Genomic DNA, 25,691 nt, shown 5'->3' with positions numbered 1-25,691 from the left:
GATCTATCGAAAAAAAATCTATCGACCAAACTATTTTGTTGTGTTAACCAAATTGTTTTGTCGTAACCGAATTTTGGTTGGAATTTAAAAATGTTCAACCAAATAATTTTTTTGACCTAACCAAATGTTTGGTTGAGATAACTCTACGACTTTGTTTCATCCAACCAAAATTTGGTTACAAGAACCAAAATTGCCTATAATCAAAGAATTTTGTTGCAAACACTAAATTTTTTTTTCTCAGTGTAGTAAAATGTTAATCGCAATAAAAAATTAAATTTTTTTACAAAAACCAATTTTTTTCCTTGAATTATTTTTATAGCGTCTAAAATATTAATAAAAAAATATAAAAAAAATTATTTTGGAAAATGTTAGAATTTTTACTTTTGAAAAGTTAATTTAAAAAAAAATCAATACAATTGATTTGTTTTTGAAAAAAATGAAAAAAAATTATCTTATTTAAAGTCCATTTTAGATTAAGAGAGAAGTTGAAAAAATTTTGAGTTCTATTAAAAAATTAATTAAATTTTTTTTTTTTTTATTTATATATCAATTATAATTAATAATAATCAAAAATATTATTATTAAAATTGTGATATTTTTTATTAAATTAAAAAACAATTTTGCAAGCTTATTGTGATATGCTTTTGTATTTATTAATAAAAATTAATCAACAATCTTACGCTTAGGCAATTTGTTTCCATATGTACATATATATATATATAGTGCTAAATTAAATCACTGATATTAATAGATTGGAACATGTAGAGACACCTTTTGGCTAAAATTTTGAAGCAGCTTATTGATTAATTAGAAATTGACATTCAATATCTCAATATTAATTGATAAAAAAAAAGTCAATTCTATTTATTTAAAATGTGAATTGTAAAAAAAAAATTGTTTCGAAATTAACCGTTGTGTAATTTGAATTTACAATTTTTACCGCCTGTAATAGATATTTATATTTGAAAAAAAATATCAAAAATTGAATAATAATTATATGAAAATATTTTTTTTAACTATAATTCTTAAATTGATTTTAATTATGTACGGCAATTTGGATTAATTTTTTTTTTATTCAATAAAAAGCGATAAGTTGTTGTTTTGATGATACAACGTAAATAGAAGTGTCTTTGACTCGAGTGGTAGATGGAAAATCAAAGATGGCGGAAACGTCATTAGCAGTGGCACGACATTATGTCGTCTCCTGTTATTTTTAGTTTTAATACATATTTTTATATGTTTCATTTATCAAAAAATCGACGTATGTTGTAGAATAAAGCATTAGATATAAAGTGATAGTGTTGTCAGCACATGCAATATAAAAATAAAAGAAAAAAATGTCACGAACGCGTGTTATTTTAATGTCATGCGGTAGTTATGATCCTCCAACTAACATGCATTTACGAATGTTTGGTATGTATAAATTGTATTTTTTTAAATTAAAATACCTTTTAATTTAAGTGTATTTAAAAAAATTTTAATAGATTTTTTAAATTAGTTTTTTTATTTTTATTATCATTTTGAATTGGTATTACTACGTCAATATACATATTGCTTTATAAGGTTGATGTCATTTCTTTTTATAAACATTTACAAATATATCAGTATTTAGATATATATAGTAATTATATTGACACATTGTTAAAATGCAATTTAATTTTATTGAAACTTAATTGAATTTTTTTTTTTTTTTCGATAAAAACTAGTGATGTTTGAGGTTATATATACAATGTACGATAATAATTTAAATTTAATGAAATTCTTTTTATATTCAAAACGTGTTTTTATTCTTATAAGATTTTAAGATTTAAAGGATAAGTGTGGAGAAGAACGTGATTCGCATTTTAAGAAGTTTAAAATTTTATGAGAAAGTGCATCATGCAATTTTAATCAGGTGTCTAAGGCGCATTTCTGATAAAACTAGGTCACTGAGACTATTTCTTAAATAATATAATGTTATCTCTTCATTTGTCTGACCTAAAGCTGCAAAACCCTATTTTAAATACAAATGCCTTTTTTTAGACGAACTGGATTTATAACAAAATTTTTTGTTTGCAACTTCACAGAAGATAAAGAATCACTTATTTTTTTTGTGAGATACGTTTTCTGTAATAAATGATTAAATAAAAAATGATTCACGACAATTGTGACGCAAATCAAATTATATGTCTTTTTAAATATTCGTCAATTCATGATGACGAAAACATTTAAAGTTCTTGTACAAAAATTAAATTTAGAAACTTAAAAAAAAATTATCACATATTGATATATTAATTCTAAATTATTAACTAGTAAATATATAAATAATAAATTAACAAAATAATATTTAGATATTAAATTATTTGGTTTTATTTTTTTTTTTTAAATTTATAATTCCATAGAAACAAATTTATTTTATTTTTACTTTTCAAATTTAAAAAAGTAGAAAAGTTTTAAAAATACGAGAATTATCAATACCATTTTTATGTATTGTTCACCAAGTAGGACACTTACTAAAATGGAAACTATAATATTACCTATTGTGTTATGCCCTGAAGCATAAAGATTTGTTACCGAATAGAGAAATAGATCTTTTTAGTAGAGGGAAAAAATATTTAAAAAAAAAAAAAAATTGCCCCAGTAACATTCATTATAACATTTAAATAACTTTGAAATCGAAAATGAAAACTTGAACGGCAAATTTCATTATACGACTTTTGTTGAGAATTAATTATTTATGCTTACAGACATTTTTAACGAGTACTTTTTCTCATGGACAAGCATTTTAATCCCCAAAGGAAATTATGCACATAATGTGGAGAGCTGTTTTTTCAGCAGCAAAAGCGTGTTTTCAGATATATTTTTTTTTTCCGAATAATTAATTAACTCCCAAAGCCGACGTTAATTGAAAACTCGTATAGATAAAATTTTTTTTAATCAACTCATCTATTCGTCACTTAAATTATGTCATTTACTCAATAAAAAAAAATTATGATACAACCGCTAGTAAAATAATACAAAAAAAAATTATCTCTTTAATTCGCTATTTTTTAATCTGAAATTAATTCTCACTATAAATTAATAAAAAAAAAAGAAGTTCACATAAATTATAAATATCAATTAATAATTAAATTTATATTAGTAATAAATTATTAGTAAAAAAAAAAAAAAAAATTTATAAAAGTAAATGAATTAATATTGTAATAAAAAAAAAAAATTCAATTTTTATAGATAAATTTTGTAATTTCAGAAATTGCAAGGGATCATCTTCATAGAATGGGTACACATATCGTGGTGGGTGGTGTTATCTCTCCGGTACATGAATCATATTCAAGAAAAGAATTAACATCTTCATCGCATCGATTAGCAATGTTAAGATTAGCCCTAGAAAATAATGACTGGATACGCCTTAGTTCATGGGAATGTCGGCAGAATTCTTGGTCAAAAACAAAAATTAGTTTACAGCATCATCAAAATTTATTAAATTCAATTTTATCCGAGGTAAACGATGTTAAAAATGGTGTTGATATCGAGGACTTGGACTGGATACCGGAGAGTATTAATAATGACTTGGATTCCACTCCGATTGAAATTAAACTGCTTTGTGGAGCTGATCTCTTGGAAACTTTCACAATTCCTGGAGTTTGGGCAGACGAAGATGTAAGATTAATTTCAAAAGATAAATTGAAATTATTTTATCCAATGAAAATTTAATTTATTCACATTTATTTTTCTTAATCAAGTAAATTTTTTTTTTAAATTTATATTTATATTTTCTTTGCAAGCTTTTTTTTCAGGCCTCGGATTATACGACTTTTTCGACTTATTTTAATAAAATGCGACTTTTCGACTTTTTTTTACATTAAAAAAAAAAAAATTTGAAACAAAATACGTTTTTTTTTTTAGTATACAATGCAGATATTTTTCAGATATTATGTATTTTAATTATTTAACAAATTTTAACTAAAATTCTTCACTAAATTAATTATTTTTAATAATTTTAATGAAATTCTTCACAAATTAAATTTTCTAGCAAATAAAATTACCAAAAAATTTTAATTCAGAAATTTAATTATTTGCAAATATTTCAATTATTTTTAATGATTTTTATAATATTTTTCGAAAATTCAACTATCTGAAACCATTTTTCATTTAAAAAATTTTTTAAATTATTGTATTTTTTTTCTGCAATTTCTAATAAATTTTTTACTAACAGACATCATAAAAAATTAAAAATCACTTGAAATTAAATTAATTTCAAAAATTCATAATTGTAAATCTTTGAAAATTCAATTAATTTTAAAAAATATTATCTAAAATTATTTGATAAATTATTTTTAGTTCTGTAAAATTTAATTATTGTCTGAAAATTAACAAAATCTTTTAAAATTCAATTATTTCTAAAAATTTCAACTTTAACTCTTTCAAAATTATTATTTAAAAAAAATTTTTATTTAAAAATCTGTACAACTTGATTAAGTATTGTCTGAAATTTTTTTGACTATCAAAACTAAAAACTATGACAAAATTTTTAATTCAAATAAATTGCTTAAATCAGACTTGAAAAAAAATTATAAAAATTAAATTTTAAGAATTTTTTTTAATTTGTCTTATTTAAATAAAATTTTGAAAATTTTTCTTACAATTAGTTCGATTTCTGAAATATTCGAAATAAATTTTCTTGATAATATTTTTATTGAATTATTCTCATTACAGAATTAATAAAATGAACTTAATATCTAATTACATTAAGTAGTTATTTAGAGTAAAATATTTATGAACTAATTAAATTTTGTTAAAATAAAAAAAATCGAGTTTTTCGACATTTTTTGGAATATAAATCAACTAAAACGACTTTTTTTGTTCCTTAAAGTCGATCCGAGGCTAATTTTTTGAAAAAAATAAATTTACAGAAAAAGTCAATAAAATAGTTTTAACAATTAAAATTCTAAACGTTCAAATGAACGAAATCTATTTTAGTTTATAAATATTTTAGAAATTACTACAGCAGTGAAAAATAAAAAAATACATTAAACCTTTATAATTTATTTTTGGATACAAAAAGCGATATTTTATAATGAAATTTGAAATTAAATTTTATCTCTTGAAAAATATAAAGACCCTATAATATTATCATTTGTGTTTTTTTTTCAGGTCGAAACAATAGTTGGTCAACATGGATTGGTCGTAATTACAAGAGAAGGTTCAAGTCCAAATAAACTTATTTACGATTCGGATATACTTTCGAAAAATATGGTGAGTATTTTTTAGCGACCATTATGTAAGAAAATAAAAATCAATAAACGATAGATAGGTCACATCAGCTTTACCCAATTGCAGCATAATATAATCGTCGTGACTGAGTGGATACCAAATGAAATTAGTTCCACTAGAATCAGAAGAGCGTTAAGAAGGAATGAAAGTGTAAAATATTTATTACAAGATTCCGTAATTGATTACATTTATCAGCATGGAATTTATGGTGCCAAAAGGACGTCTTCAATGTGAGTGTTTTTTTTTTTTTTATTGAAAATAAATAAAAATAAAAATACATTTTTAATTTTTCAAATTTTGTACAGAGAATAATGTGACTATGATTAATTTTTTTGTTTTAAGGCGTGTTTATCTTAAAATCATGTTTATAGGTATATTTAATACCTCTAAAATTTCAATTTCTCGAAAGCTTTTAGAGGTAATAATTCTTTTTTTATCTGCACAAAAGTGTGTTATTATCACATGCAAAAAAAAAAAAAAAAAAAAAATTCCATTAGTCTTCTATTTTGTATTAAATACTCAGCGATAAATTTTATAATATTTATTATTTACACAGTTTATTGCAAATAAAAATGGTAGTTTTTCACAATATACATTTTTCAGCACTTTTTCGTTAGGAAAAAAATTAAAGACGATTTTATTAATAAATGGAAATATTGGGATTAGTAAAAAAAAAAAATAGTAAATTTATCAATTTCTTAATTTGTAAAGATTTAAATCAGGGCTGATAAAAAACTAAATTTAAAAAAAATCCGATTTTATTTAACTCTGATTTCTCTTTATTTACGTAGCATTTAAAAAAAAAAAGTTATTTATTTTTAATCGTGTTCTTTAAATATTTGATTCTCTTTTTCTCTCCTTTTTCATGCCATCAATGTTTGGATTAAAAAGTAAGTTAAATTTGTCTTCGAATATTGAAATGAATGTATTGCACAGTGAATCAGAATTTTTAAGTGCTTTTTTAACACCATCGCCCATTGATGTACTCATGGAAAGTCCTGTCGATAATTTTCCAATTAATTTACCATTATTAAAGTCAATCAATGAAAATCCAAATGACTCCGAAATACAAGTAAATGAAAAATTTATGAGTATATTTTCCGAGAATGGAAATGATTCTGTGCCAAATTCAAATATTATTTATCCCGATTTGTCTCAACAAGTCGTTGTCGTTGCCAATGAATCGGAAGATTCACAAATTATTGATGAGGTAGGTTCCAGTCAATATATCGAGAACGTTAAAATTATTGGCTCGGATAGAAAATCATCATTAGAGCACACGCACACTATTGATAATAATTTTAAAGTAGATTATTCAAATTTAGTTTCCACTACACCAACATTAATTCCTCTTGACAATGTTATTAGCACATTTAGTAATCCCCTAATTCGAAAAGACTCGGGAGATAAACAAATTAGAAAATCCATTATATCGGAGAACAAGGAAATAGTTATTGTTTCATCGAGTGACAATTCTTGTGATATAGAATATATATTGTCACGTAATATTCATAATACAAGTAAAACAACATCCGAAACAATGGAATCAACCAAAGAATTTGATCGTAATCGTTATGAAGAACAAAAAATTGCCAGCATTAAACCAATTGTCAGTAGCAATATCAAGGAGGAAAACAAACACTGCCTAAAGACTGATATTGAAAATGAAAAACAAAGAAGTTTTGGACAAGTTGTTAATTTTAAAAAACTTAATAAAACACGTGGTACACAAACACAAAATAGTGACAATGAAATTGAAAGTCACAAGGAAATTGGTTTAACTGAAAGTGAGACTGAAGATTCTGAATTTTCTCAAATGGAAACATTTCACACAAAACGTGGTGAAACCCATCTCGAAATAGATGGCAAGTACCTGAAATCATTAGTCAATTCTAAAAAAAGTCCAAAAAAAGTGAAACTCGATGGCAAATTAAAAACAATTGAACATCAAAAATCCGATGAAACAACATCGGAAGGCGATCAAAGTATTTATGAAGAATCAAGAGAAGTATGGTCAAGTCCTGATTCAAAGGCAAAAACAATTAATATAAAAAATGATAATTTTCGTATTATCAATAAAGATGTGAATAATGAGAAAAAAACAACAAATCTCCTACAAGGAAGTCTCGATTCATTTGATATTAAAAAATCAATAAACGAACATAAAGTATTTGAATCAATGGCAAAAAAATCAAGAAGTTTGGAATTAATAAAAAATAATTCCCTATCATTAAAATCGCCATTAACATATTCAAATACAAAAATAATTTATGACAATGAAATAAGACCAAAATCAGAATCAACATTTCAACTCGTCACTGGTAATAATTTTGACGATCAGACTGATAATTTTTGCTCTGAATGCTATATTGCAAATGATCCATCATCAACGGAATTATTTTACACAATACGTTCAAATTGTAGTTCACCACTTGAGGATTCAACAGAGTGTGATATTTGTAGTTCGTGTAATCTTCCCGATTCGGCTGATATTTTGGAATTTAAAATGTTACCAAAAAGTAAATCAGTGTGTGAAGTTTGTGAAATATGCGGTGAACCGGCAATTGAATATGAGGAAGATACATCAAAATTGGAAAAACCGGATATTGTCAGTCGACGTGTGACCGCATTAAAATCATTGCATTTGAGTTTACCAAAAACAAGTTTTGAATCAGATGAGGAATTGATTTCACAATCAAATCGAATAACATTAGAGGAGGAACGATTTGAAATTGAAAATTGTGGTAATAAGAAAATTGAAGAAAATGAAGGGGAAATTTTTGATAATAAAAATATTGAAGAATCAATTTCGAGAATTGATTTTCAAGGACCTGATTTTTTTGTACCAAAAGATGAAGTTATTATGTTGACGGAAAATTCAAAGAGACTCAGTAGAAAAGGTTCATTTCTTCGTAAGACATCAGATCGTCATCATCAGGAGAAGAGACGTTATTCATCGGCTGATAATTTACAGCATAAATTATTTTCCAAAGGAAATGATCGATTTTTAAAATCAAAGGATATGAAACTTATGGCATCGGCTGATAGTATTCGTCCAATGAAACATTTTCGAAGTCGTTCACTGCGACGAATGTCTGACAATATTGGACGATCTGATTCATCGAATGATAATTTGGATCGTTTAGATGAGCAGGCGGATAATGATGAAGATGGAACAAAGGAAGATATTCCCGGTCCCGATGATATCAAGAGGAAAGATAGCGATTCTCTTGAAACAATTTTATTGAAGCATGGAATTAAACTTATTAGTCAGAAAGAGACTGTTTTATAATTAATTTGATTCAATTTTTCAGATTAGTTGTCGAATATTTACTTGAAAAAAAAAAAATTAACTTTTTTGATATTTCATTTTACAGTTTATATGTGAGGCGTTTTGAAGAAAGGGACCGAAGAAACAAAAAAAAAATTATAGGTTATGTCTCAATGCAACTAATAATATAATTAACATTACTTTCAATGAATTAAAGTTTCATTACATAATCAATAAAACCTGATTTTTTTTTACATAAATTAATAAAAAGGAACTTTTAATCAAAATAAAACTATCTTAAACATAACCTATAATTCGTTTGCTTCTTGGGTTCTTTTTTCCAGAGCGTGTCACATATTTCCCCCCCCCCTAAATTTTATATATTTGAGAAATAGTTTTTATTGCAACTACAAAGAATTGTCAAGAAAAAAAGAAGATATGATCATTCTTATACTAAAAAAAAATATTTACCAGCAAAATTTTTAAATTTTGCTCCACGAACATTTTTCTCAAGAAATGTTTTAATTTTATATTAAAACAGTAGACACTTCGCACCGATGTTAGAATAGTAGGATAAGCAAATAAAAAAATTGTTCTTCATTTTCATTAAAAAAAAAAATTAAATTAAATTCCAGCATCAAAATTAAATAGATTAGGTACATAAAATTAAAAATTTAATTTTTAACTAAAAATCATTTTTTTACTTCTTATATAATTAAGGAGAATGGTGATGCGTAACAAAAATTTAATAAAAATTAATTTCAATAATTTTTGAAAGATATAATTCTCCATTTTTTGGAAAAAATAATAAAATCTTTTGTAAAATAATGATTTTTAACATTTTTTTTCTTTTTTCTTTTACCTTCAGACAAAAATTTTAATAATTTATATCCAATTTTTATAAACAATGGCTTATTTTGTTAGAAGAAATTTTTAATTCTTTTTTTGATAATATAGATTAATAAATTTCACAAAGTCTTTTATGGTTGTTATAAGGCCTTGTAAATTTTTTTAATCAGTAGCTCATTTTGATTAATAAAACATTTTCTATAATTTTTTTAATGTTGTTAAAAGTAAGTTGTTAAAAAATTATCTAATATAAACAATTTGACTTTATTTTTATTGTAGAGAATATTTAAATGAGGAAAATAAGCTATTTTTTATAAAAATTTGATAAGAATTACAATTTTTCTCTGACGAGCTGAAAGAAAAAAAAAATTAAAATAATAAAAATTCATTCATTCATTATTTCTGAAAAGTGAATTAATTAAATCTTCCAAAATTATATTTGAAATTCATTTTTTATTTGTATTTATTCTTTTGAAATAAAAACCATTTTTTAGTTTGAGGTTATGTTACGATAATAATATTGTATTAATATTTTAAAAATAAATAATATAAAAAAAAATTTAATGAAAAACTGTTTAATAAACTTTTTTTGTATTATTTATTTTTATAAAAATGTTAAACAGTTTTCAATAAACCTTTATATTCATAAATAAATAAACATTTTACAAATAAATGAAAGAAAATAAAAATATTTTAAAACAAACATTATTTTTGAATTTAAAATACATTTTTAATTTGTTTTTAAATTCATTAACTGAAAATTCAGAAAATATTTTCTATCTACTAAAAATTAAAATTCTTAATAACTTAAAAAAAAATTTTTTCTAATAATTTTAAAAACTTTTTTTGATCACATTAAGAGTAAAAAAAAAAATAATTTTTCGTTAAAAATGAATTGTTTTTCAATTTTATGTGATTATTGTTATTATTCTTGCAATTTTTTAAAATTATTAAAAAGAAATTACATTCATAAAAATTTTTTTAATTGATTTTCTTTTTGTTATTTTTAGTTTTCAAAATTTTTTTCCATTTTGAATGTAGAAAATAAAAATTAAATGTTTAAAGTTATTTTAAAAAAATTTTTAAAAACGAAAAAATTAACCAAAAGATTTTTTTTTTTTCGGTCAACTCTATTTGTGTAGCAATTAAAACCATTAACGCGATTCAACAGTAAAAAAAAAGTAGATGATAATAAACACACTAAAGACTTAAAAAAAAAATCGAATATGTATTAAAAATAAGATAAATATAACGATGGAATATTTTCGACATTTGAGTATCCGATCGTGTTGAAATATATGAAAGCCAAAACAGTGCCAAATATAATTAGGCTTACTGTTAGAAACTCAAAGTAACATTATTAAAATTTATAACTAAAAAAAAAAACCCAAACCGACAATCTAATATGTCAATATCGCATAATTATAAAAAAAAAAAATATGCACAGAGTGGTATATATCAGAAATTATTATTATTATAATAAATGTCGGTTGTAATTTCAATTTAAATTATTATAAATAACTTTTTGACGGTGAGAGAAGAAAAAATCCGTCAAATGCTAATAAAACATGTCTAAAATTCAGTATTAAAAAAAAAATTTAGAAATAAAAAAAATTATCTAATTCGAAATATTAAGTATTATAGATATTATGTGTTTATTAGGATGGAATGAAATACCTATATATATATAAATAAAATGTCAAGAGGAAGAAAATTTTGTCATTTTTTGGTGAAAGACGAAGTTTTTTTTTTTAAATACAAAAAAAAGGCAAAATTTGATTCTCCAATATATGTGTATTGTCTTTCTGTAATATAGACAAAATTTCTCAAATTAATATTTGAATTTTCACTCCGTCCTAGTATTAATACAAAAAAAAAAAAAAATTACATTATATATAGGTATATAATTAAAAATATAAAATAGTTAAAGATAAATAAAATTTATCGTCGTGTATAAAGTTTCTTTATTGAGGAGTTGAAATTATTGTAATAAGGTAGATATTTTTTAGAAATTAGAAATGAAGCTTTAAGAACTTTAAAAGTTTCCTCAATTCTATTTAGAATGAAACATTCACCTATAACAAAAATTTACAAGTTATATAATTTTTTAAAAAATATTTTATTGAATTTAAAACGAAAATTTCATCAATTTTTTATAATTATAAATAAATATCAAAATAATTAATAATAATAAAACTTATTAAAATAATACTAATAATAATTATTATTATTATTATTATAATTATTATTGTTGTTGTTATTATTATTATTATTATTATAATTATAGAAAAATAATAATTTAAAATTGATGTTATTTTTGTTTGTTTAAATTTTGTTTTGCTGACATTTTGAAATTTAATTTTTCTAAATAAGGCTCACAATATATTTTCAGTAAATTATTGATTTTTGGATAATACAAACAAATAATCAAATACACAAAAACAATTTCGATTTTTTATTATTATTATTATAATTGTCTATGTACTTTACAAATATATGAAAATAATTAGTGCATGAAATTCTTTAAATTTGAGCTAGTTAATTTTTGAAATTTAAAAATAATTATCCTTTCTGTCATTTATAACTTATTCTTTTATTTTTTGGCATGAAATGGCGTGTATTGTTATAAATAAATAAAAAATAGCTTATTATAAAAAATTAGAAGAAAATATTCATGTTTCTTTGATGAAAAACAAAAAAAAAAAAAAAAAAAAAAAAAATAGTAAAAATGCTTAAAGTTTTAGAAAAGCTGTGCTTTTTTAAAAACAATACGATTTAATGCAATATTGTAATGTTTTGCGTGTGCGTGCCTTTCTCTATTTTCTATAAATGATGTCATAGATAGAAAATTTCTCATCAACGTTACAATTATCTTGTCTCCGTTTATAAATCCATAAATCCAATTTTTAGCTTATTTCTTCTATATAGTGAAAATGTTATGTCCCTTTTGTCAGTTTTATTGTTGTTTATCTAAAACATGTTTGTTAGTCATTAGTAATTGTTAGTTTTTAATCTTATCCTTGCTTTCTGATTGATGTTTTAATTTTTACTTTTATTATTTATTTTCTTTTTATTTTCTATTTATTTTTTTATCATATATTTTTTTTTACAATTTATAAATGTTTAATATTTATATGTTACATATATATTTATTGTTAGATAATTAGTATATTTTTAAGATTCCAGTTTGAATTTTAGTTTTCATTAAACAAATTTTCATTTTTTGCTGACAGTTTTTTTTTTTTTTTTTTTTTTTTTATTTTGTGCCAAACTTATATCGTCCGATATTTATCACTCAGAAATAATATAGGAATTTGTTAATGTTTTTCCGCAAGACATATTTTTCTAAATATTTTTTTATAAACTTCTCTCCGAAAATAATAAATGCTTGGATAATTTAATTATTATCATCATTATCATCAGAATAAATATATAATAATAATAATATGTAAAAGATTTGGGCATAAAATGTCATATTTATTATATATATATAAGTATAAAACTATAAATAAGAAGTAAAAAACGAGTTAAAGAGTACAAAAATAATTAAAGAATTGTATTTCTCCATATTATACTAAAATAATAGTTCTCAAAAAGAGTTGCAATATTTTGCCCGCATAAAAAGTATTTATTAAAAATAAATCTTATTATCCGCATTAAGCAATTTAAAACAAATAGAAATTTTAAATAAATCTTTAGATTCATTTTTATGCATGCTCGCTATAATATTCTCGTAAATAAGGTGGGCAAAAAAAAAAAAAAATAAAATATATTTACACAAATTTTACAATACTAGAAAAAAATATCATTAAGCATTATTCAAGTAGAGAATAATATAAACAATTTAAGATAATTTATTTTCTATGCTAACTTTGATTATTATTAATCAAATAAAAAAGTTCATATCCAATATTTTGCCCATCTTAATAAACTTTGTCTTGCCATCAATTTTATTCCTGAGAAAGAAGAATTATTTCATATTTGATAAAAAAAAAATCTCAATTTTAATAAATAAGAATTAAATTAATTTATTGTAAGAAATAAATCAGTGATTTTGTACTTAAAAGTAAAAAAAAAAATATTCTTAACAAATGTTACGTATATTATTGACAAAAGTTTCGTACAAGAACTGAAATTGTTTTCAAAAATTAATCTGAAGGAATTTTTTATTTTTTTTTATTACTTCTTCATTCGTGTATTAATAAACTTATTAATTTTAATCCGAGGCTCATCCGGATTCAAATTTTCATTTTCAATCATCTATATATCCATTCATCCAAGTTCTTCTCGTAACTTTTGTCAGAATAAACGATTATACGAATAATTTCTTTTTCAAATGGAATATTAACTGCGAACATGAAAGACTGAATTCTATTAGTTCCGCTTTTCAATTTTTATTTTTTTCATCGAAAAAAATTTCTAGCAATATTTTTTATCAACAGTTTAAAGGAGAAAAATATTTTTCACAAATTTATAATAAATTCAAATAAAAAGTTTTAGACTAAAAATTTGTAAATAATTTATAAAGTAGATTTTTATTAATATTAATAAATTAAAAGTAAATAGAAAAACTTTTTTTTGAAATTGAATAATTTTTTGAGAGAAAAATTGCATAACAAAAAAAAAAATGTACAATATTTTTTTTTCAAGTACTTTTGGATTGTTGATAAATTGAAATTGTTTTCGATGATTGAATATTTGTTTTTTTTTTTTTATTTCGAAAATTCTTGTTTTGAATGAGATTGTGCATAAGATGTTGGCGTTTCTGATCAGCATGTGATATGTGTTTTCCAGGGTACAGCAAAACCTGCATGCCTACTGTAAGACAGATAGTTGACTGTCTTGTCGCTGCTCGTCCTATGCCCATTCGATGCGGCCCCTGCCTTTCTGCTAAACATATTAATCATGCTACTAACAATTGTAGTAATTGCGACGACAACGTACACATCTTCAACAACCTCAAAATCCTTCATGATAATGATAAAGACAATATTAAAAAAACAGTTAAAACCAAATACCGTAAAAACGGTCATAGCATAGATTCTCTAGAAGTGTCTCTCAAAGTTCGAATTTAGCCAAAAAAAAAAAAAAAAAAAAAATCTATCTCACACGAGTTCAATTATTATCTTCATCACTATACACAATAATTAATAATTATGTTTTCATTTTTGAAAATTAGTAAAGTTTTTAATTTCGGATTAAAAATTTTTTTTTATTATAAATAATAAAATATTTTTAAATATTTTCAATATTTCAAATAAATTTATAATAATAAATATTTATTATTGTAAATATTTTTATTATAAATAAATTCTGTTTTTATTCTTTCTTTCTTTTTTTCTGTTTTTACTTTTAAAAAAAAGGAAATATTTTCTCTAATTTTTCTTTTTTGCATAAAATGTCGAAATTCTAAATTGAAATTTAATCTATGAGATATAAGTAAAATTTTAAAAAGATTTTAATTCAAAGTAGATAAAATAAAAAAAAAAATTGAAACATAATTATTGTGACATTATTTGTTTTGCTTCTTTATAGAGGAAAAAGAAATAAAAAGAGCTACAATTTTTTTTTTAATTTTTCGGCCTGTAAGGAGGAAAAAAATTTTTTTTTATACTTTAAAATTTTAAATTATCATAACTATATTAAAGAGTATTTAAATAATCGGTATCAAAAGTACACAGTAATAATAAAAAAAAAATAATTTTTAATTTGTTATTTTGTACATACAATTTTTTTATATATATAAAATAACAAGTTTAAAAAATATGTTATGTATAAAATAACAAATTAAAAAAAATATTTCTTATGTAATAACTAACAAATTGAAAACAAAAAAATAACAAAGTAAAATAATTAAAATAACAATAGCAAAAAACATTGAATTTAAAAATAACAATATTTATGTCTTTTTGAATCTAAAATTTTTATACAAATTTTTGAATAGTTTTGATACCGACCAAAATTTTTTGAAAAATCAAAAAAAAATTTTAAATCGAAATTTTTGGACGGTTTTTATGTTTTTAAAACAAAAATTGTAATCTCTATGAAGGTAGCAAAGTTTTCATGAAATCGACGCCTCCCGTTGATAAGATGCCCGTTCATTTGTCAGAATAATAAAATGCCAACTCGAGCTCAGTTCAATATGAAGCTAGTTCAATTGTCAAAATAATAAAAGGCTATCTCAGTTTCAGAATAATATAATCCTATCTCGCATTAAATTCGAATTCAAGTTTTCGTAAATTAAAAAAAAAGTTTAAGTCGATCAGAATATTAATTCATACTTTTTAATGATTAATTAGTGATTAATAATTATTAATAAAATAAGAAATAGAATAAAAAACAAATAATAAAATAAATGAAAATAAAAAATATTATTAAAAAAGAAAAAAATTAATTTAGCCTTGAATTATTTATTAATTATTACTAATATTATTTTTTTTATTATAATTTTTTTATTAATTTTTTTATTTTGTTAATCATTAATTAATCATTACAAACTATTAAATAATATTCCGATCGAGTTAAAAATATTCAAGTTTTCGTAAAATAAAAAATTTTTAACTCGATCGGAATATTATTTAATATTTTGTAATGATTAATTAATGATTAACAAAATAAAAAAATTAATAAAAAAATTATAATAAAAAAAATAATATTAGTAATAAATAATTCAAGGCTAAATTAATTTTTTTCTTTTTTAATAATATTTTTTATTTTCATTTACTTTATTATTTGTTTTTTATTCTATTTCTTATTTTATTAATAATTATTAATCACTAATTAATCATTAAAAAGTATGAATTAATATTCTGATCGACTTAAACTTTTTTTTTAATTTACGAAAACTTGAATTCGAATTTAATGCGAGATAGGATTATATTATTCTGAAACTGAGATAGCCTTTTATTATTTTGACAATTGAACTAGCTTCATATTGAACTGAGCTCGAGTTGGCATTTTATTATTCTGACAAATGAACGGGCATCTTATCAACGGGAGGCGTCGAAATGATGAAAATTTATTTTCTTTAGCTGAAAATGAAAGAATAATTTTTAATTATTGTGTAGTAATGACGCACACTTGCTTTATATTGACATAAAAGTAAATTAAGTTTCAACAGTTTTTGGCAAAAAATTTATTTTTGAGCTTAAAAAAAGTAGAATTTTATTATTTTAATTAATATTAATAATTTTACTACTACATTATGACTATTTTTACGCATAGAGTACACTGAGAAGAGAAAAATATTCACTTTTGTCAAAAAAAAAAAAAAGAAACAAATTGCTATTTGTATAAAAAAAAACATTTCTGATACAAATAACGAAATTTGCATTTTTTTTTTGTCAATAACAAATATATTTTACTCATTGCACAATTATCTGGCGATTTTGAAATATTTTTAGTTTCTGATAATTTTAATATTAGATGCATGAAATATATAATAACAGTTACATTAGAAACATTAAAATATCAATAAAATTTTTGATATTCTGATTTAATGCAAAAAAAAAGAAAGAAAAACTCATCTAAAAACTCCAAATTAATTTTATTTGCTTCAATTTCACATGTACCTGCGAATAATTCTAATTTTATTTATTAAATTTTTATTTTTAAACTCTTAGATAATATTTAAAATAACTATTGCAAAAATTAATTACTGGAATGAATATGTTAACATCTTGACGGTAAAGAAAGGATCTATATTTATTTTTTGTATAAATAAAGCGGATTGACTAAAATACTTATTTTTTGAAAGTATTTAAAAATTAAGCTACATCAGAACGTTTTAACGTTCGAACCTGTCTTCAATATTTCAATTAAAAATCATAATGTATACTTCCCCCTATTAAAAAACACACTTTCAATTTAGATATTTATGTGAAACTAGGTATTTTAATTTTACCCTGAAATTCAGATGAAAAAAAAAAAAAAACATTTGAAAGTCTTCACCAGTGGTACAATTCTAAAATTTCTCATTTTTTCAATGTCTACAAGATCTAGAGTGCACTTATATCAAATGTTTTAAAAGAAGAATTATATAAGGAAAAAAAAATTAACTATTATAATCTATATAATAGAGACGTTGTAAATTTAGAATTGCTTGAAACGACAAATAATAATAATGAAATATTTCGCATTTACAATCATTATTTCACGGCTGGTTTATGTTTAGCTGTAAGTACAGAAATGTTCGTAGACTGATAAATCTTTCTTAATTGCCAAATATTAAAGTTAAAATAAAAAAAAAAAAAAAAAAAAAAAAAAACGAATGTAAACATTTTAATTAATGTCCTCGTTATTGTTTTTAGATAGAATTAAAATAACGAAAAATATTATATTAATGTGTGACGTAAAGTTATTACACTGAAAAAAATATTTTTACTTAACATATATTATAAAATATTGTTTCTTTTTAACTGAAACGAATCGAATATTGTTTCATTGAAATAAATTTTAAATGGAAAATAAAATTTTTATTTGAATTTGAAATAAATAAATAGTTATTTAACTCTGTGACAAATATAATTTTATTTAATTTAAATATAAAATAAAAAAAAAATATTTCTCTTTTACTACTGATACCAAAAAAAAAAACAACTTTTAATGTTTGATTTATCTTTACTACTGAAAGCAAAAATATAATAGAATTTAAAATATTTTGACTAAAATTGTTTTTTTACTACATTGATTTAAAAAATCAATTTTTAAAAGTAAAACTGCAAGAATATTTACATTGTTTCATCTTTAAATGATACCGATTTTTACTAATTTTTTTGTATTTAAAAAATATAATTAAAATAATTCGTTGTTGTCAATGTAAAATATTTTTTTGAGTGTAAGAAAAAAATGTACTACAGTTCAAAAAGTTCATTTTAAGTTATAATATAGAATACAGCATTGTACATGTTTGTATTATAATAATTAATATAAATAGAAAAAATATACATAAAAATATGAAATGTACTTCGAATGAAAATAAATTATATTTAACGTCGATGTTTGACGTTTGCTGTAAATTAATGGTCAATATTTATTTCGACAGAAATTCCAAAAAGAAATTCAAATTTTATTTTAAAACTAGCAAAATTAAACGCGCGTAAGCGCGCCAAATTGAGTATTTAATTGTTTGTTATAAAGAAATTAATTATTAATATTACCAATAATAATTTAATTTATTAGAATATTATTACATATTAAATGATAATAATGAAAATTATATGTTTACAGGCCACGGATTATACGACTTTTTCCGACTTTTTTCAAAAATACGACTTTTATCGACTTATTTTAATAAAATGCGACATTTTTTTTTACATTTGAAAAAAAATGTAAATAAAATACATTTTTTTAGTATAAAATGTAGATCTTCTTCAGATCTTCTTCAATTCAATTATTTAACAAATTTTGAACTAAAATGATTCTTCACTAAATTAATTATTTTTAATAATTTTAATGAAATACATCACAAATTCAATTATATCAAAATTATTTTTCAATTAAAATTTTTATGAAATTTAACAATTCTTTATAATTAAAAAAAAAATATCACAATAAAATTGAATTATTTTTTAAAAATTTCAATTCAAAATAAACTAAAATTCAATTATTACCCAAAATTTTAATTCAAAATCAATTAAAAATCCAATAATTATCCAAAATTTTCAATTTAAAATTTTATTCTTTATTTATTTTATTTATTTATTTATTTATTTATACTTGTTTATGCATTATAATAATGTTTACAAGAGGATTCCGCTCGTGAAAAAAAAGATACAAAAACATGTTACATAGTAAAATTTAAAACAAATTATCTATCTTGACATTCCGACAAAACTTTCTTAATTAAAAAGACAAAGGTCTTAATTACAATAAAGTTCTTTGACGATAACACATCCAACCAGAAGTCTCCGCGGTCAACATTTCTCAGCGCAGGAAATTTCGATTCCCATATATGCTCGAACGCTAAGCAGTTACACAGTATGTGTGACAAAGACTCATTCTCGGCTTTACAATACTTGCAATTCGATTCTAAATTAAAACGATAAATTTTCTTTTTATCGAGAATAATTCTGCAGACGTGGACATTGATCAGCCTAATCTGTGCTAAGATCCTTTTAAAAGACAGAGGCAGTTTCATTCAATTATTTTCCAAATTTAAAATCAAATAAAATTTCATTATTCTCAAAAATTTGAATTCAAAATTAAATGAATTTTCAATAATTTAAATTTAAAAGCATCCAAAATTTAATTATTTCTAAAATTTTCCATCGGAATTTTTTTTTTTTTTGAAATTTAATAATTTCAATTATAACACTAAGGAAATTCAATTATTTTTAACTATTTTAATAATATTCTTTGAAATTTCAACTATCTGAAACCATTTTTCAATTAAAAATTATTTTCAAATTATTGTATATTGTCCGCATTTTCTAATAAATTTTTAGTGAAATCATCTAAAATTTTAATTACAAAACACTTAAAGTTTCAATTAATTTCAAAAATCTCAATTTTAAATCTTTGAAAATTCCATTAAATTTAAAAAATGTTTTCCAAAAATTCTTTGATAAATTATTTTTATTTCTGTAAAATTTAATAATTGTTTAAAAATTAACAATATCTTTTGAAATTTAATAATTTCTAAAAATATCAACTTTAACCCGTCGAAAAGGATTATTATTAAAAAAAAATTTTTTATTTAAAAATCTGTAAAATATTTTTGTTAAAATAAAAAACAAATCCACTTTTTTTTGGAATATAAATCGACTTAAACGACTTTTTGTGTCTTTAAGTTGATTCGAGGCCTGTATTTTTATAATTAATATTTAATAGGTATTCCTTGGCCCCTGGTACCTTAAAAATTAATTTTTTTCAAATTACTATCTTGTACGAAATTTCCTAAAGCATCTTTTTTCTCATCATAAATTTTTTGTATTTGTATACAATTTTTAAATCAATATACAACTTTAAAAAAAATTTCGTTGGTAAACAAATTTTCGAATTTGGAATTTTAAAGAAACATATTCCGAAATTTGGAAACACAATTATACAACTTTGGCATAATAAAATTTTTTTTTGGAGTATTTTTCAAAATCCTTTGGTCACATTTGAGATATTAATATGATAAATGAGCCTACTAAATTTTATATAAATCCATTAAAATCTGTTAAAGTTATCATCTAAACAAAAAAGGAATCCACACAAACACACATACACACACACATACATACATCCGGACAATTGATCAGGATCTCATATAACATGTTTCTATAAAGAAAAAAATTTGTTTCCGCCACTTTGAAAAGTTTTATAAACGAAAGGACTACAAAGCTTCCTCCACGAGGAAGCAGACGATTTTATTGCATATACTTGCACAGAATACACCGAAAGGTGTAGAAAAAAATTGACACCCAGATCCGAGTAGAGGAAGACCCTTTTTATGACCAAAAACGCATCCAAAAGCATAAAAAACTTTCCAAAAAAATTCAATTTTTCTTAGGCAGATGATTTTATTGCATATTCTTGCACAAAATACACCGAAAGGTGTAGAAAAAAATTGACACCCAGATCCGAGTAGAGGAAGACCCTTTTTATGACTAAAAACGCATCCAAAAGCATAAAAAACTTTCCAAAAAAATTCAATTTTTCTTAGGCAGACGATTTTATTGCATATTCTTGCACAAAATACACCGAAAGGTGTAGAAAAATATTGACACCCAGATCCGAGTAGAGGAAGACCCTTTTTATGACCAAAAACTCATCCAAAAGCATAAAAAACTTTCCAAAAAAATTCAATTTTTCTTAGGCAGACGATTTTATTGCATATTCTTGCACAAAATACACCGAAAGGTGTAGAAAAAAATTGACACCCAGATCCGAGTAGAGGAACATCATTTTTATGACCAAAAACGCATCAAAAACATAAAAAAATTACCAAAAAAATTCAATTTTTCTTAGGCAGACGATTTTATTGCATATTCTTGCACAAAATACACCGAAAGGTGTAGAAAAATATTGACACCCAGATCCGAGTAAAGGAAGACCCTTTTTATGACCAAAAACTCATCCAAAAGCATAAAAAACTTTCCAAAAAAATTCAATTTTTCTTAGGCAGACGATTTTATTGCATATTCTTGCACAAAATACTCCGAAAGGTGTAGAAAAAAATTGTCACCCAGATCCGAGTAGAGGAAGACCCTTTTTATGACCAAAAATGCATCAAAAAAATAAAAAACTTACCAAAAAAATTCAATTTTTCTTAGGCAGACGATTTTATTGCATATTCTTGCACAAAATACACCAAAAGGTGTAGAAAAAAATTGACACCCAGATCCGAGTAGAGGAACACCATTTTTATGACCAAAAACGCATCAAAAGCATAAAAAACATTCCAAAAAAATTCAATTTTTCTTAGGCAGACGATTTTATTGCATATTCTTGCGTAGAATACACCGAAAAGTGTAGAAAAAAATTGACACCCAGATCCGAGTAGAGGAAGACCCTTTTTATGACCAAAAATGCATCAAAAAAATAAAAAACTTACCAAAAAAATTCAATTTTTCTTAGGCAGACGATTTTATTGCATATTCTTGCACAAAATACACCAAAAGGTGTAGAAAAAAATTGACACCCAGATCCGAGTAGAGGAAGACCCTTTTTATGACCAAAAACGCATCAAAAACATAAAAAAATTACCAAAAAAATTCAATTTTTCTTAGGTAGACGATTTTATTCCATATTCTTGCAAAGAATACACCGAAAAGTGTAGAAAAAATTGACACCCAGATCCGAGTAGAGGAACACCATTTTTATGACCAAAAACGCATCCAAAAGCATAAAAAAATTACCAAAAAAATTTAATTTTTCTTAGGCAGACGATTTTATTCCATATTCTTGCATAGAATACACCGAAAAGTGTAGAAAAAAATTGTCACCCAGATCCGAGTAGAGGAAGACTCTTTTTATGACCAAAAATGCATCAAAAAAATAAAAAACTTACCAAAAAAATTCAATTTTTCTTAGGCAGACGATTTTATTGCATATTCTTGCACAAAATACATCAAAAGGTGTAGAAAAAAATTGACACCCTGATCCGAGTAGAGGAACACCATTTTTATGACCAAAAACGCATCAAAAACATAAAAAAATTACCAAAAAAATTTAATTTTTCTTAGGCAGACGATTTTATTGCATATTCTTGCACAAAATACTCCGAAAGGTGTAGAAAAAAATTGTCACCCAGATCCGAGTAGAGGAAGACCCTTTTTATGACCAAAAACGCATCAAAAACATAAAAAAATTACCAAAAAAATTCAATTTTTCTTAGGTAGACGATTTTATTCCATATTCTTGCAAAGAATACACCGAAAAGTGTAGAAAAAATTGACACCCAGATCCGAGTAGAGGAACACCATTTTTATGACCAAAAACGCATCCAAAAGCATAAAAAAATTACCAAAAAAATTTAATTTTTCTTAGGCAGTCGATTTTATTCCATATTCTTGCATAGAATACACCGAAAAGTGTAGAAAAAAATTGTCACCCAGATCCGAGTAGAGGAAGACTCTTTTTATGACCAAAAATGCATCAAAAAAATAAAAAACTTACCAAAAAAATTCAATTTTTCTTAGGCAGACGATTTTATTGCATATTCTTGCACAAAATACATCAAAAGGTGTAGAAAAAAATTGACACCCAGATCCGAGTAGAGGAACACCATTTTTATGACCAAAAACGCATCAAAAACATAAAAAAATTACCAAAAAAATTTAATTTTTCTTAGGCAGACGATTTTATTGCATATTCTTGCACAAAATACTCCGAAAGGTGTAGAAAAAAATTGTCACCCAGATCCGAGTAGAGGAAGACCCTTTTTATGACCAAAAACTCATCCAAAAGCATAAAAAACTTTCCAAAAAAATTCAATTTTTCTTAGGCAGACGATTTTATTGCATATTCTTGCACAAAATACTCCGAAAGGTGTAGAAAAAAATTGTCACCCAGATCCGAGTAGAGGAAGACTCTTTTTATGACCAAAAATGCATCAAAAAAATAAAAAACTTACCAAAAAAATTCAATTTTTCTTAGGCAGACGATTTTATTGCATATTCTTGCACAAAATACACCAAAAGGTGTAGAAAAAAATTGACACCCAGATCCGAGTAGAGGAAGACCCTTTTTATGACCAAAAACGCATCAAAAACATAAAAAAATTACCAAAAAAATTCAATTTTTCTTAGGTAGACGATTTTATTCCATATTCTTGCATAGAATACACCGAAAAGTGTAGAAAAAAATTGTCACCCAGATCCGAGTAGAGGAAGACTCTTTTTATGACCAAAAATGCATCAAAAAAATAAAAAACTTACCAAAAAAATTCAATTTTTCTTAGGCAGACGATTTTATTGCATATTCTTGCACAAAATACATCAAAAGGTGTAGAAAAAAATTGACACCCAGATCCGAGTAGAGGAACACCATTTTTATGACCAAAAACGCATCAAAAACATAAAAAAATTACCAAAAAAATTTAATTTTTCTTAGGCAGACGATTTTATTGCATATTCTTGCACAAAATACTCCGAAAGGTGTAGAAAAAAATTGTCACCCAGATCCGAGTAGAGGAAGACCCTTTTTATGACCAAAAACTCATCCAAAAGCATAAAAAACTTTCCAAAAAAATTCAATTTTTCTTAGGCAGACGATTTTATTGCATATTCTTGCACAAAATACTCCGAAAGGTGTAGAAAAAAATTGTCACCCAGATCCGAGTAGAGGAAGACCCTTTTTATGACCAAAAACGCATCAAAAACATAAAAAAATTACCAAAAAAATTTAATTTTTCTTAGGCAGACGATTTTATTCCATATTCTTGCATAGAATACACCGAAAAGTGTAGAAAAAAATTGACACCCAGATCCGAGTAGAGGAAGACCCTTTTTATGACCAAAAACGCATCAAAAAAATAAAAAACTTACCAAAAAAATTCAATTTTTCTTAGGCAGACGATTTTATTGCATATTCTTGCACAAAATACACCAAAAGGTGTAGAAAAAAATTGACACCCAGATCCGAGTAGAGGAACACCATTTTTATGACCAAAAACGCATCAAAAGCATAAAAAACATTCCAAAAAAATTCAATTTTTCTTAGGCAGACGATTTTATTGCATATTCTTGCGTAGAATACACCGAAAAGTGTAGAAAAAAATTGACACCCAGATCCGAGTAGAGGAAGACCCTTTTTATGACCAAAAATGCATCAAAAAAATAAAAAACTTACCAAAAAAATTCAATTTTTCTTAGGCAGACGATTTTATTGCATATTCTTGCACAAAATACTCCGAAAGGTGTAGAAAAAAATTGTCACCCAGATCCGAGTAGAGGAAGACCCTTTTTATGACCAAAAATGCATCCAAAAAATAAAAAACTTACCAAAAAAATTCAATTTTTCTTAGGCAGACGATTTTATTGCATATTCTTGCACAAAATACACCAAAAGGTGTAGAAAAAAATTGACACCCAGATCCGAGTAGAGGAAGACCCTTTTTATGACCAAAAACGCATCAAAAACATAAAAAAATTACCAAAAAAATTCAATTTTTCTTAGGTAGACGATTTTATTCCATATTCTTGCAAAGAATACACCGAAAAGTGTAGAAAAAATTGACACCCAGATCCGAGTAGAGGAACACCATTTTTATGACCAAAAACGCATCCAAAAGCATAAAAAAATTACCAAAAAAATTCAATTTTTCTTAGGCAGACGATTTTATTCCATATTCTTGCATAGAATACACCGAAAAGTGTAGAAAAAAATTGTCACCCAGATCCGAGTAGAGGAACACCATTTTTATGACCAAAAACGCATCCAAAAGCATAAAAAACTTTCCAAAAAAATTCAATTTTTCTTAGGCAGACGATTTTATTGCATATTCTTGCGTAGAATACACCGAAAGGTGTAGAAAAATATTGACACCCAGATCCGAGTAGAGGAAGACCCTTTTTATGACCAAAAACGCATCCAAAAGCATAAAAAACTTTCCAAAAAAATTCAATTTTTCTTAGGCAGACGATTTTATTGCATATTCTTGCACAAAATACACCGAAAGGTGTAGAAAAAAATTGACACCCAGATCCCAGTAGAGGAAGACCCTTTTTATGACCAAAAACGCATCCAAAAGCATAAAAAACTTTCCAAAAAAATTCAATTTTTCTTAGGCAGACGATTTTATTGCATATTCTTGCACAAAATACACCGAAAGGTGTAGAAAAAAATTGACACCCAGATCCGAGTAGAGGAAGACCATTTTTATGACCAA

At 23.7% G+C, this 25,691-nt stretch overlaps 1 protein-coding gene across 5 annotated transcripts in view; it reads left to right on the top strand.

Moving 5' to 3' along the window:
• Nucleotides 1-1,139: 1,139 nt before the first annotated feature.
• LOC127283595 (nicotinamide/nicotinic acid mononucleotide adenylyltransferase 1) overlaps nucleotides 1,140-25,691 on the top strand; it is an 84,956-nt gene continuing 60,404 nt past the window's right edge. For 2 of the 5 annotated variants that reach the window (XM_051308576.1, XM_051308575.1), the window contains exons 1-4: nucleotides 1,140-1,413; nucleotides 3,230-3,639; nucleotides 5,134-5,235; nucleotides 5,320-5,483. In XM_051308576.1, the coding sequence (XP_051164533.1) occupies nucleotides 1,338-1,413; nucleotides 3,230-3,639; nucleotides 5,134-5,235; nucleotides 5,320-5,483 (752 nt within the window). In that variant the 5' untranslated portion in view covers nucleotides 1,140-1,337. Of the gene's footprint in view, nucleotides 1,414-3,229; nucleotides 3,640-5,133; nucleotides 5,236-5,319; nucleotides 5,484-6,144; nucleotides 6,464-14,167; nucleotides 14,313-18,601; nucleotides 18,681-25,691 lie in introns of those variants that run through there. The other 3 variants (XM_051308572.1, XM_051308573.1, XM_051308574.1) reach the window with 3 other exon arrangements.

Source organism: Leptopilina boulardi, unplaced genomic scaffold, assembly GCF_019393585.1.
Source record: "Leptopilina boulardi isolate dan_hultmark-lab unplaced genomic scaffold, ZJU_Lbou_2.1 LbouV2_310, whole genome shotgun sequence".
NCBI classification, from domain to species: Eukaryota; Metazoa; Arthropoda; class Insecta; order Hymenoptera; family Figitidae; genus Leptopilina; species Leptopilina boulardi.
This window is presented reverse-complemented; position numbering and strand designations above follow the sequence as displayed.